At 42.4% G+C, this 14,381-nt stretch overlaps 2 protein-coding genes across 2 annotated transcripts in view; one reads left to right on the forward strand and one right to left on the reverse strand.

Annotated features, from left to right (window-relative positions):
- The first annotated feature begins 1,262 nt into the window (after positions 1-1,262).
- Positions 1,263-8,156, forward strand: LOC142085201 (E3 ubiquitin-protein ligase RNF170-like). Its single transcript, XM_075156990.1, has 5 exons — positions 1,263-1,386; positions 1,564-1,695; positions 6,130-6,203; positions 6,694-6,804; positions 7,851-8,156. The coding sequence occupies exons 1-5, from the start codon at positions 1,263-1,265 to the stop codon at positions 8,154-8,156; spliced, it is 747 nt and encodes a 248-aa protein (XP_075013091.1).
- Positions 7,939-14,381, reverse strand: part of FGGY (FGGY carbohydrate kinase domain containing) — a 149,736-nt gene continuing 143,293 nt past the window's right edge. Inside the window, exons 15-17 of the mRNA XM_075155678.1 lie at positions 12,183-12,244; positions 10,304-11,286; positions 7,939-8,060 (exon numbers count right to left, since the gene is read on the reverse strand). Coding sequence (XP_075011779.1) covers positions 11,205-11,286; positions 12,183-12,244 — 144 coding nt within the window. The 3' untranslated portion in view covers positions 7,939-8,060; positions 10,304-11,204. The remainder of the gene's footprint in view (positions 8,061-10,303; positions 11,287-12,182; positions 12,245-14,381) is intronic.

Here is a 14,381-nt window from a genome sequence, read left to right on the forward strand (position 1 = left end):
CATTAGAAAAATTACTTACTTAAATAAAACCTGTTGTCAAATGAGCTTGAATCTTCACAGTCACTCTGGATCTTCCAGTATTTGACATGCAAAATATAGGACCTATTCAATTTTCTCTTATAAATAGGTCAAATACTTGGAAGTGTATTCATTGATCCGTCATGTAGACAGGTGCCAATCAGGTATCTGAAAAAGAAATCAGCAATCCAAATTGGGCAACAAGGGACAGCAAGCATACAGTGATACTGTAATCCCAAAGTATGCCATCATCTCACCTGAATGCCTGACTTAGTAATGGAGAAATAATACCCATTCCATATAATGCTGGACCTCTGTGGTCATTAAGAAACATGTGAAGTTCATCATTTTTTGATCAAAATACAAAATGAAACTGTAACTGATGCCATCTCCTGTTGAACCTCGCTAAACATGCGTAGGCAGTGGAGGACAGTCAATAACCTTCAAGACTCTGCCTTAAAGTGGAGGAACTTCTTGGAAGCTCCCTCCCAATTTCAGAAGCGCTCCTCTGTTTCTGGGACTGATAGAAACATTGAAATAACTTTATCTTGTGAAAGAAAGGACATTAACCACATTATTATCACATTTTCTTCAAAGACTTATCTTGTTGTGGTTATGGCAATCGAACATATGGTCAAATGCAAGTTTCTCCATGGTGTGCTAAGACGAAGCAGGCAGGTTCATCATCCTTTACAGACTAGTAATGCAGCATAATAAAGGTAGCAAAAACTTTCAATGTGGTAAGGAATCAATATCAAGTAAGAATGTTTTTTTTTGCCTCCCACTGTATCAAACATTCCTGGCATAGATGATTATACTGCCAAATAGATTTTTACTGCTTTCAGGCAATGCTTTAGAAGCAAAGACTGGAAGACCAACGTACATCCTTCAGCCTTTCCCCTACAGAAATACTGTAATACAAATGTGTTTCAAAATGCCTCTTTAGCATTTCAGAGGCTTACAAAATTCTTATCTTCCCGCTCTAAAAACAAAGCTCAATATTATTCTTAATTATAGATTTTGTTAAGCAAAGGGAAGGATTGTTTGGAAGCAATCTTTTTACTTAAATAAAGGAGTCTTTTTGTTACATAGCCTATGGTACACACAAAGAATACCATTCTCACACCCAAGGAAGGCAGCGAACGCACTGGTCTTTATTTCAGTACATTTAGACATGACTACAAAGGAGGAAGAAAAAGGTCCACAAGCTATGGAGGCAGACTTCAGGTGCTGTCTGACTGATAATGACAGCTAGACAAGCCAGTGGCGCAAACTCGACTGGCTTTCAAAACATAAATATTATCCAGTGGTGTGTGGATATATCACTGGAAGCAGAAAAGTACCATCATGATCTTACCTCTGACATTGGTAATTCTGTAGGATTACACAAAGCACTTCATTTCTTTGTGCCTCATTTTCATTATCTGCTGAGGTAACGATTAGTTATGCATGACATCTATACTTAGCTTCTGTGACTTTCTGCTAATCATAGTAAGTTATTATTAATGAACTGAATATGTCAGTCAAAATACTAATTTTTTGAAGACTCTGTACTACTTCTGTTCCAGGAATCACGCCAAATTTGGCAACCTACTAATCACAGTGACTTCAGCTGCCCCATCTGTCTCCAGACAGCTACTCTCCCAGTAGAAACCAACTGTGGACATGTATTCTGTGGTAAGTTTTCTGGATTGACAGTGCAGTGCTTATACAGGCTACTAAATAAAGCACTCTTCTTACAGAAATCTCAAGGAATTCTCCCTGGAATTAACGTAAGTGCTCTCACTAGAAGCCGGAGAAGTCCCACCTTTATATCCCCCCCAAAAAAACAGTAACAGTATTCTTATTTGCTCATTGCCTTCACATCTACAAGGTGCCACTTCTAAAATGCCCAAGAAGTCTTAAGACGACAGGAAGTAACAGATCATCTCACAGGATACTGTTAAATTACAACACAAACCCATGGAATGGGTAAAATGCACCAGAAAATCACACAATTTATATTCAGCTATGCAAAAAAAAACCCTGTTATAAAAATCACAGTCTAATAATCATACAGTTTGTAACTGTGAAAGCTCAAGATGTAACAAACATGAAGTCTTATCTTCAAGCATGAACTCATTTCTGGGAAGACAGCTTGTCTTTTTAATCAACAGCATAAAAATCCAGCTATCCCATAAAATTAATTCTGATTGTATTATATTGGTGAAAATCAGGAGTAAGACACACTGGGCGTAGGACTGATCTGTTCCACAGACTTGCATCCCATGTGAAACATTTGCCTAAAATAAAGCAGAAGTGATCTAGAGCGAGAAGGCATAATTCTGTTGGTTGGTGGTCCTGCAAAAATTTTCTAAACAAAAAAAAAAATCAGTGGAAGTTACATATTAAACAATTCAACAAGTAAGTTTCTAGTCATGTATAAACCTTCTTTTAATCTGTTTATTGTTTTTTAAGTAAATCTGTGTGGTCATACAGGGGAAAAATGTTCACAGACATCTCATCACGATGCATGCTCAGTAGCTGCTTATTGCAGTCCAGGATCTGTCTTAAGCGGAAAGGGACAGATCAGATTTAGAGGGTCCTTCTGTTGAGGCTGCCCGCGGTGTGGTCTCCTGTCCTCCCCCAGTCATCTATAGTCACTGGATAATCTAAGTAAAACCGTAATTCTCTAGATAAATGTGTCTGCTAAATGCCTTCTTTGAGGCTGCTAAGCCATATGGTTAGGATTACAAAATTTAAGTAATTTTTCAAAGGGAATACAAGGATGAAGCATAGAATAGTGGAGGGAGTTATGTTCACAATTGCATTTATAAAGGGGATTTCAGGATTTTTAAGGCCCACAGGCTGCACCACTAGAGCCAGTGGGAGCTTTGCACCTGCTCTGAGAGGCAGCAGGATAAGGCCAGCAGCATACCTGGACTGAACACTCTTTCTCTCAGACCTCTGAGATACATCGCCCAGTGAATTTACAGGTGAAGTTCACACCCTCACTGCCCCAGCTGCTTATCAAGTTCCTCGCTGAACGCTGTCATCCCCACAGCGGGGTTGGCAGAAGAGAACTGGAGTTCATGACCTGATGAGGCTGAAACTGCCCATGAAGGTACTTCAGGGCTACGTGCAGCATGGGATCAGTACTGTCTGGCAGAGGGGCAGGCAGGCGGCTGGAGGCAGTACTAAGACACTGGGCAGAACCATAAAGCTCCTTTCTACTGCTCTGGCATTTTACAGAGACCTTAAAGCAAGTGCAAGTTATATTTACAAGCCATTTACACTTTTTTCACCATGTAGGAGTGTTATAAAAAGACCTAAGCATAAATGAGAACAAGGGACCATGTTGTTAACGCTGGTGCAATAAAAGCACATTTTTATCTTTAGGAAGTGTCGTTTTTCTCTGGATTGAAATGAGCTGTGCTCACACAGCACAACTCCTCATCACCACTGCCACTATCTCCATCCTCTGAAACCATAACAAATCAGTGGATCACCAATAGCTAGGGACATTTTGTAGGGCTCATCTACCTCATGAGTGACACCATTTAATACTTTAGGTTGTTTCATGTTTTTATAACACTGTTTTATAACATACAGGAAAAGGATGCTTTGACTATAACTCACTCCAGGACAAACAGTAAGCATATGGCCTCAAAACGTGTTTCAAATAATGTCACAGTAGTTACAGTTTCAAGTACAAAGACAGACATAACAACAAAGATCATCAACTTTCCACTTTCTCTGGCCTGGTTAATTTTCCTTTTTTCATCTGTGAATATGACATCATGATACGGAATTTATTTTTATTTTGTTTTGAGATCTGCCGAGAAGAAGTACCATATACAAGCTTGGTATATATTGTTATCGTTAGCTGTATGTATTTAGCTAGGCTTTACTTTCCTCAAGCACATCATCATTTACACTCTGAAGCATTGATTCCAGTGCAATGCATTATATATGTTATGACTATGTTTATATAGCAGAAGCGGCCTCTGTAACATGTCTGTTTTTCATGTCTTAAACCAATAAAACTTTACATTGGACTTATCAAAACCATTCTGCGTAGATCTAAGTCTGTTGTGACTGAAATCAGTAATAAAACTTCTCTTGATGCCCTGTGGAACAGAGCTAAGGCAATGCTGAGCTCTCTTAATAAATTCCGCTGTGGTAAAAGTTTTATTTAAAAAATGTGGTCAACCCAGAGCTTTTAAAGAAGATTAATGTGGACTTATAAAAAATGTCTGATTTTATTATTAGTAGTAATTCATACAGTTTGTCCTGAAGTTTTCCTTTTCAGCTTCAGTTTGAACCATATGTTCAGGAAGTTCAACTGAAAAGCGATCCTTGAGCAATATTATTTTTTTCTAATTAACAATAACCACAGAGGTATTTTAGAGAAACCTACAGACTCCCTCAGAAAGTTGTGTAGCAGGCTAGATTAAAACAGGATTTTGTCTATTTTATGAAAAATGCACCGAAGCACAAATAGGTCAACTTCAGAGGAGTCCTTCTTTTCCTGTTCAAGGAAGGATTCTGCATGCAGCACATTTTAATTTCCACAGGCTTCTTTTTTGAAAGCCCTTGAAGAACTACGGGATCCATCAGTGCCCCGTTGTCATCACTGGGACTGAGCAGAGGCACAGCAATACAGCCCTGTGGATCACGATACAGGATCTGGACCCAGAGGGTCAAAGCAGTTCCTGAAGTCAGGCGTGATGTTAGTCAAATGCAAAAGTTCAAGCGAAAGCTGGAAGCTGGCTGCCAGACTGAGTTTATACATACCGCATGGGGATTTAGATATAAACACAGCCATGTCCCAGCCAACTGTATATGCAAACAAAATAGAAGAGTCATAAAGAAAAACCCTGCACTCAAATGAAAACAAAAGTAAAAAACACAAGACAGAGCGAGGTTCATAAAAAATATCTTTCGGCCAAATTTAACATCCCTAGTCCTAGTATAGAAGATCATGAACATTTTTCTACTTGATTTCAAACACAGTTTCTCCAATATTCCCCTTTTCAGTGACAATGGACCAAGTAAGTCTGGGTGCAGAAAAACCCTGCACTGAGGGCTCCCGAAGACTCCTTGCTATAATACTGCTTACAAGAAACTACTTGCTGGTTATTTTTAAGAACAAAGAGCATTGTTCAATTCCGTGAAACAATTCCATCAAAATGGCAGCGCAGCGTTCTGCTTCTGTTTTCACTGGGGTCCTTGTCAACTTTGATCAGTTTAAATGTTGAGAGATTTTTTTTCCTGACCTGTCACACTGCACACTGCGCCCGGGAGCTGAAAGTCAAGCTGTGCTGCTTCTGATTAGATGCTGTTTATGCTTTGCTGTTTTTGCTGTTAGTGCCAGCACTGACATTCATGTATGTCAACCACTGCTGTCAGTGCAGTCTAATCTTACTGTCCTCAGACTCTACCCTCTTCCTGAGACCTTACTATGTTGTGTTTGGAAATCTGTTAGCAGTTGTCTGGGTAAGAAGAATCAAAAAGAATGCAGCAACTGGCTCTTCCAGAGCTACACAGTTCCAGAAGGGTGACAGTAAGGGAGGCGGGGGGGAGCAAACAGACAAAATAGCCTAGTGTATGATACTTCATCACCAAGATACATGTTGTGCCACCAGGAGCCTGCATCACCAGGCTGTCCCTTGGCTGGGCATGTTGGTTCATTTGGGATAACTGGCCCTCATAATCCTTACAAGTCATACTAGCTCTGGAGGAACTCCACCTTTATGCAGCTGCACTGCTTTTGTCCACAGCAGCCAATGCTGCGCTCTGAAGGGTGCCTGTATTCCTGAGTGCTTCAACCACAGTCAGGGGAGCTTCAAGAACAAGACGCTATCCACAGGAGAAGAAACTGAATCAAAATCTCCCTTTGGAGGTCCATGTATCTCTGTGTATACCAGCGTAGAAGAGCCAAGACTCCATTTTTACACAGTCACTTCGCAGAGTAAAAGCATGTATTAAAATGAAAGCAAAGAATTACATTCATTTTTACAGTCAGTTGCAGAAAGAGGGTTTATTAATTCTGATAACTTCCTTGTAAACATTAAATACCCTCAAATATATTTCATGTATCTTAATACAATTTCTTTTTTTTTTTGGTAGGTTCCTGTCTGATCACGTACTGGAAACATAGTCCCTGGTTAGCAGCAATAACCTGCCCTCTCTGCAGACAAAAGGTAAGACTTACCTCCCTTGTACACATCTGCATTATGATACATACAAAATGACAAGCTTGAGCTCTTAGGATCAACTTTCTTTATCCTCTAATTTTCCGAAGTATTTCAAAACCCACTTAGACTTAAATGACCGTGCAGCCATTCGCATTTATCATTTGACACGTCACATCGGGCAACTCTGTGAAATATTATACAGGTCACCAGCATTTTACTTTCGTATAGTTTATTGAATCTCTGGGATAACATTCCATGAACAGCAACATGGAAGTTCCTAATTTCATCTGACCCCGGTCAGAGGCTGCCTGTTGTACTGGAAGGTTGGATACAGGTTATAAAAGGAAAATGTTTTTGCTGTTGTGGAACTGCCAGAGCTGGACAAAGGTTGAGTTGCGAGAGAGAGACTATGGAGAGACACGTCCTACAGAACTCTATCCTTTATAGGGGAGATTAAGGTACACCGTGCTAATGCCGACCTTCTTTTCTTATGAAGGTGGTTCTTCTGGATAACATCTCTTGTGAAAAGCAACAAGATAAGCCAAGCAAACAAATTGTACATGACATTAGAGATTACAACAAGCGTTTCTCAGGGCAACCTCGACCCGTAAGTATTTATAGATCTACATTTACCTAGTTAATAGTGCATAACACACAGAGGATTGAAAGAGACCCGGCGATGAAAACTAGTTTGTATCATGATGTGAATTACCTTTCCATGTACTTATTGGCGATATCATAGTGGAAGTGTTACCATCCCCTGCTGGGTCCAGCATCTTCTAGTAAAGGTGCTTCGCGGAGTTCCTAATTCAGCGGAGTCCTTCTGCAGTCATCTTGGCAGGGAGGAGAAAGCAGTGTGGAAATACAGGAAGCAAAGCAGAACTAGAGATGGTCAGGCTGGAACTTTCAAATATGAACTCGGATTTGAACTCCAGTATTGTAACTTGCTTCTAAAATTTCAAATCAGATCTCGCTTAGAAAGCAGCTTTTTTTTCCCCCAGGTATTGCCAAATTCGAACAGTCCACAGTGGCTCTGCACTTTCCTAAAGCTGGAATCCCAGCTGGTACAGAGACGTGACAGGCAGTGGGAATGATGTGAAAGATGAGGGCTGAAGGCACAAGTAAGGCCCATTCTTGACAGGGTGCTTCCTCTCCTGTCACACCCTCGTAGGGTGCATGAAAGGACTGCGGAGTCTGCTTCAATCTATGGACTAAACTAAGCACTGTGGAGGGGAGTATCATTTTTCAACCCAACAAACTAGCATTAGTGAAGAGGAATAATCACTCAGTCCTGTGGTCCCTGTCCACACCAAGGCGAGACTCAAGGCCTCATTTTCAAGCATTTACAGCCTACGCTTGATGCCAGATTTTAAAGACAGGCATATACTCAGTGCAGCCATTAAGGCCCAGTTTCCAAAAGGATTCAATGTCAAGCATAGTATTTCATTTTCAAAGTGCTGGGGCAGCGGGGATTCCTTTTAGAAGTGTGCCTCTAGATACTGTAAAATAACTGAACAGTGTGGATGGGTTTGGACAGCACAGAAAGTTTCTGCATTCAGAAGATGTGAATCTAAGAGTGTTTAAGAGACACATTGAAGTGAAAGAACTGCATGCATCAGAATGCAAAATAACGTAACTCATCTGAATATCTAGTTTTCAGGTTACCTTTATGACATGCCGTTATTCCTGACTCTTGCCTTGCGAGGAATCTTCACCTGGGGTGGTCTTGTATGGATTTTTTTCCTGAGAGTTGCTGTTTGCTCCTTTGGAACTATCATATGCTCGTCTTCTCCATTTGACGTGAAGCCTGGGCCTCTCTGTAGGATGCTTGGAACAGCTGATGACATGGTGGTTGTTTCCCTTCTTTTAATTTGCATGATAAACATTTGTCAGCAAATTGCGTCTAATGGGGTAAATCTGGCAAGGTCTGCAGCTCAGGGCATGCTGTCAGAGTCCTGACTGACTCAAAACTTGGATTCCTTGGTCAAACTTCATCAAGCGATGACAGGCTTCTCTTTGATTTGGGGCAGCGTATGATGGATTTGTCATTCTGCTACTGACAAAGGCTGAAGCAGGACTCGGCAATACTTGGCATGGCCAAGTGATTCGATGTGCAAGCGCTTAGGAGGCTAGTTTTACACTGTGTGCTTGATAGACTCCTTCATGCTGCATTTTTCTGTAACTTATCTTCATACAAAGTGCCTGAATTGAAAATGCCTAAAGCTATGAACAGAGCCTAAAATTACAATCAACGTGCAGTTGAAGAGTTTTAAAACTCTTGAGCTTTAACATTTTACATCGTGGCTCCATTTGAATAAAATTTTAATTCGAGAACTTAGCAAACTGTATAATTTGCTAAGTCTTGTATAACACAAAGAATGTTAAGATAGTAGCACTACAAAATCTTGTATCAGTGCTTTGTGTTATCACAGCTGATTACACATCCACTGGAATACAGATTTTTAACAGCTCTGCAATGAGTACAGTCCTGATTTTAAAATGGATAATGTGAAACTGGTAGTAACATTGGAACATTGGAACAAAAAGGCAGCTATAAAGTAGAAGTATTACAAGGGGGGGAAAGCATTAAAAAATCGTGCAGGAAACATGAACAAATCTCTGTGTAACTCTTTCGTATAAGCCTACGCAAGGTACATGGCTTCCTTGAACTCTGTGCATCTAACAAAGTCAGCACGACTGTTTGTTTCCTTTCTAGACTTCATACGCTCCTTGTGACTTCCTTGTAAGTCTTGGTACCAGTTCAGCCAGAGAGATCAAGGCCAATTTTATGATGATGATATAAATAGCAGGAAGTTTATGGAAAGTTTGCCGAAGTTGGGGGGTGTGTGTGCATGTCTGTTTGTGTTGAGCTGCAAAGAGTTAAAAATGCTGGTACAGTGCCAGACAACCCTACACATCTGTCCCTGTATAATCTGTACATTTGCTATGTATTTGGAGTCAGTGGACTTCATTTTTACATATGAATTGTATATTAAAATTTGTGAATATTTATTGTTCGCAATACACTGGTCTCCAACTGTTTTTTCCTTCTACGTATTTTCAGCTGACATATTTTATTGTGCCCTTGAATTGTAAGCTATGATACACCATTATGTTGCAGTTGTTTTCTTGCTTGTTATACTCTTTTTGTTATGATGTTTCTTCATTTTATTCCCATCAACTTTCATTGTCTTTAATTATGTCCCTGAACTTGTAAAGCTGTTTGTCTTAACAATGGGTACTTTGGAAATGGCAACAATTGCTTTTCCATGAACTACAAGGCAGGAAGTGCATTGTTTCTTTAAAAAAATTACCAGATGTTTTTGAGTGCTGACTGCTAACATAAAAAAACCCAGAAACTATTCTTTTCCAAGTTCTCTAAGTGTAATTTTGTTATTGTGTAACTTCTGTTTGCATTTAACTGGGAATTACAGCCTATGCCAATACTAAAGAATGGAATTTCTATCAAGCTAAGTGTATAAAGATGGAGTCCATCTATATGAATACGGACTCCATGGAAAGGGACTGTAGGTTGTTTCTCGTGCATAATGCAGGCTCACCAAGAGGGTGGCAGTTCGCAGGCTGAAGAAAAGAAGGGTTCTTATGAGTGGCCTATAACAGAGCTGTAGTTGATCTGAATATGCTCTTCTGTTCTATCACCCCTCGCTTCTTAATCCTCTCCTTCAGCTGGGGACCCCGGTTTTGCTTTTTAAACAGAATAGTATCTTTTTTTAAGAAGTAACGGACAAATGGCAGAGAAAGAAAGGATTTCTGAGAGATTTTCACTGAAGGCACTGGCAGTGTTTGGATCTTGCAAGATCAAACCAATTTGTACTGTCAGAGGGTGAAACATTTTTGCTGTATTCAACCAGAGTGTCCAAACTCTCTCCTTCCACAGCCCAGTTACACCACGACCTATCGTTGTGAGCCTGGCAGTACCTTGTCGGACTAACTATCCAGAGCAACCTTCAAAATCACCTGGGAACAAATAAAAGCCTTTTGTTGACTGGATTTGGCCAGCAGGCAGCCAGGAACATTTCTGAGCCTTGACAAATGCAAGTCTAAGGAAGGAAAACCCTTTCTCTCTCCCTCTGCGTTCCCTGTACCTGCTGTCGCGGAGTTCAGCTCTGCAGCTGGCGGGCTGTGTCTGCTCTGAGCTGGGTCTGGCTGAAGCAACGTGATGAGAACGGACGGGGAGAGCTGGGCTGTTTCAGGGCCGACTCCCCGCGAGGCAGCTGGCAGGATGGAAGGAATGCACCTGCATTATGAACATATTTTCAGCAACTGTGTCTGCTCAGCCTAGTCTTTCAATGTCAACAGTGGGCCGTTTCACATCTGCACAGTGATTAATGCGCACTGAGGGCGACTTACTTGCAAAAGACAAAATGGCACAAGTTATTGGTAGCAAAACGACTGCGCTGCCAGAATGGAGACAGAAAAGAGAGAGCAGGGAACAGAAGAAAACAGAGAGAAAAAGATTGCACAGCTGCAAAAGTGATTCTTAAATATCAGCCACTAAAGAAGTACTATAATTGGAGTAAAAAAGAAAAAACAAAAAGAACTTTCCAATGGAAATCATGTTTGGGTCTTAGCTGTAGCAGATAGTAGAATTAAAAGGAGCATGTGTGTGATGCCAGGTGTAGTTACCTGTGAAAAACAAGGGCAGCAATTCAAGTCCATCCCAGTCAGTTTTGTTTTTTCTTGTGCTGTTCCTGCTTGTGGCCAGTCTAAATGCTGCACTGGGGTACCCGCAGCTGGTTGTCTTGTCTTCTCTGACGGGAGCAAGTGATTATTCCTTGTCCCTGAGGTGCAGGGGTTATTGACAGAAAATACCCAGTGCTTCACAGTGAAGTGAGGACATTTTATTTCTCATTAAAAATTAAAATGTACGCTTTAAATGATAAAAGTATACTTTTAACATAGACAGTACAGTAAGAAGAAATTACCCTCATCACAAGTATCTGGAAATTCGTTATCCCTGCTGTTCCCAGATTATATGACTCCAGATTAGCAACTGTTCATGATGGAGCGATACTCTCTCTGATGTTCCACAAGTTTCAAAAATACTTCATATTTCTTGTCATAAAATCTGTATAAGAAAGTTAATTTCAACAAAGCCTGAGATTTTAAGATTTAAATCCCCTGAAATATACGTTTACTTCCTTCACTTAGCATCAAAGAAGCTTTGACTCTTCCCTAATTACAAGTTTTACTAGGATCAGCGTCCTGTATGCTGCCAGAGTGCCGTTTCCACCCAAACAAGTGTTTTCAAGTTATAATTGTACCTTTTGTTTACCCTATGGCCAGCTCCGATTTTCAGCCAGTTTCTCCTCGGTGGTGGGAGCGGGCAGCCACTGGGGCTTCGCTGCTCTTCGACCCATCTACACCCGCTGGCGGGGCCCCAGGGCTCAGCAAAGGGGAGCTCACGGCTCCCCATCCGTTCACCCCCCCCGGTTTCTGCAGCGCCTGTTGACGCCGGACCCCGCGACCCCCGGGGCCGCCCGCAGCGCCGCGCCGCCGCCGCCAGGGGGCGCCCGCGCCCCGCGCCGGGGGAGCGGCCCCGCAGCGCCCGCGGGCCCCGGGCCCCGGGCCCCCGCCTCGGCCCCGCGCGGTCGGGCCCCTCCGCCGGCGGAGCGGACGCGAAATCATGCAGAGGTCTCGGTGAGTCGGGAGTGCAGCCCCTCCGAAACTGCAGCTTGGGTTGCTCTGACCGCCCGGCGGCCTCGGAACCCTTCAGCACATCCCTCGCGCTGCTGGCGCTGGCCAGGGAAAGCCACGGGCACGGCAGAGTCACCGGCTGCGGGGCTCACACCCCACTGGCAGCAAATGGCTGCCTTCAGCCAGGCTGAAGAGTTGGATGCCCGCCTAATGCTTAAAAAATCTGGGTGAGAAATACTGCTGCATTCAAGCAGAGCTATAAAGAGACGGACCTCAACTTCATCTTCGGTGAATTCTCACGGATGAACACACAAAAGTCAGGATTACCTTTTATGCTCATGGTTAGGCTGCACGACTCTCCCAATTTTCCCCATTTTCGCCATGGCCTCCTAGTAAAAGACAAACAGAAACTGGAAAAGCCTGTTTTGATTTAAAATACTTTTTGACAAGAACAAGATGTTTCAAAACCAATCGGAACATTACTGATGTATTTTGTTTCGGCTGAACAGGCCAGATGGCATAAAATATGTTCAATCCCATTATATAGTAGTCATGAGAACAAAGTACTGCAGACCCCTCAGTAAACCAAAATCTGTTCCTCTTTCTTACTGGGAGTCCGAGGCAGAACAGACTTATCTTTCATTGTTTACACTAACCAAAGGAAATGTTAAACACTGCATCCCCGGAGGGGAGATTTCTCAAATGAAATGATACTTTACATGAGATCCCTTAATCATATTCTTAAAGCATCAATTCCCTGCAGCAAGGGAGGACTCGAGTGTGCTCCAGAAGCTAAAGGTAACTTGCAGATTTCTGTTATGGAGCCCACAGCTGCCCTCACATTCCAGTATAAAGGGGTACGAGACAGACTTTGATCCTACTCTGCTTCTGGCCAAAACAGTCAGATGAAGGGATCTCGCAGAATCCCCTGCAGAAGGAGTCTCTGGGACAGAGTCCCCTGTGGAAGGGAAAGGACCGAATAATTTGGTTCCTTTCCCGATCTCTGTGAGATTCTGATTTTCTGTGGATCCTCCTAAGCAATCCCACTGGAATGAGACACTACTCACCGATGTTAATAGAAGATCAAGCTCTCAGGCAAGGGTGGAGGCAGCAGGCACACAGGCTATTTTCAGGGGAAGTTATTTCACAAGGAGCATTAAAGCAATAGCTTTCAGATGGAACAGTGTTAAACATGAAAGATCAGGATTCAGGAATCAGTGTCTGGCTAAATCTCTATCAGTGTTCATAGTTTCTAAGCAGGACCCTAAACCTGTTTTAATGTTAGTGCCTAAAGCACAGCACTGTGAGAACTCCTGGGGAACAGTCAGCCTGTGCTGCCGCTGGAAGCCATCTAGTCAAATACTATGGCTAGATTTTTAAAAGCGTTGGATGATTTTATAGGCTCTAATATCTGCTGTAGTAAAATCTTTGCTTCCCACTAATCCAGCATTTTACAGCTGAGGATCTCCTAGAACTTTACAACGTAGATGAGGAATGTAAGCACAGTTTCACCAGGCCAGGACAGGCAGGGAGGCTCTGAGGATAAGTAAGATGACCGGCAGACCTTACATCTTCTGGTTTCCCATTTCCCTCGTGTTAAAGAAATAATGATTGTGACCTAAATGCAGGGAGTAGGTGGGCTGCCTGTGAAGCCAGCAGGTACTCTTTCTCCCATGCACAGCAGTGTTTGCTCAGCTAGGCACAAAGTGCCTGGGATGCCACCCGTGTGCCAGAGCAGCAGGCGGTCCCCAGCCCTGCCTGGCTGGCTGGACCTGCAGTATTACCTGGCATGTTCTGGGCGTGTTTGCTTCATCCTTCAGCATCAACACGTCCTTTTATACTGCCGGTCCAAATGTGCTACTAGAATGTGGAACACCTGCTTTCTACATTTGTCAGCTTCAGGCGGTTACTACTGGATGAAGTTGCGGCTCTACCAAAGTAAAAAGCACTGCCAGTGATGGTCCAGTCAGGATTTACTCTGTTAGTGCTTCTGATAAAACAGCAGGGAGTGTTTCTGTGCACTCATATGCCTATACTCTTTCATACGTGCAGAAGTTGATTGGACTTTGATTCTCCAAGAAATACCCTTGAAATAACACTTCCAGTGAGATAGCGTGTTCTTTTCTCTGGGACATGTGAGCCTGCTGGCACAGAGGCTCTGCACACCAGCCAGATTAAAATACTGGCATGGAAAGGTTGGTATCTTTCCCAGTAAGAGAAACGGGCATTTATTCCCTGTTCTTTAACAGGTGATACTTGCTCAAGCATTGTTCCGGTTTACAACTCCCTTACACGGCCAGCTGGATTTAGAGGCTACCCAAAAAAATGAATGAACACACAGAAAAAAAAACCTCGAAGTAAAAGACAATTCCCTCTGTTACAATCAATACCGCTCTTCCAGATAGTTTCGTGTCTTACAGAAAAGGTAAGGCAAAGACAAAGCCCCTCGAAGCACTCTCACTAATGGAAAGAGTCGCCTTGCTTTCTGCTCCCTGCTGCCTGTTTTACATCTCTTTTTGAATTGCC

The sequence above is a fragment of the Calonectris borealis genome, chromosome 8, assembly GCF_964195595.1.
Source record: "Calonectris borealis chromosome 8, bCalBor7.hap1.2, whole genome shotgun sequence".
Classification (NCBI taxonomy): Eukaryota; Metazoa; Chordata; class Aves; order Procellariiformes; family Procellariidae; genus Calonectris; species Calonectris borealis.

Coding starts and splice junctions, on each gene's coding strand:
- LOC142085201 (XM_075156990.1), top strand. CDS start 1,263: ATGACAGCTAGACAAGCCAGTGGCGCAAACTCGACTGGCTTTCAAAAC. Junction 1,387..1,563: donor TGATCTTACCTCTGACATTG/GTAATTCTGTAG, acceptor AATTTTTTGAAG/ACTCTGTACTACTTCTGTTC. Junction 1,696..6,129: donor CTGTGGACATGTATTCTGTG/GTAAGTTTTCTG, acceptor TTTTTTTGGTAG/GTTCCTGTCTGATCACGTAC.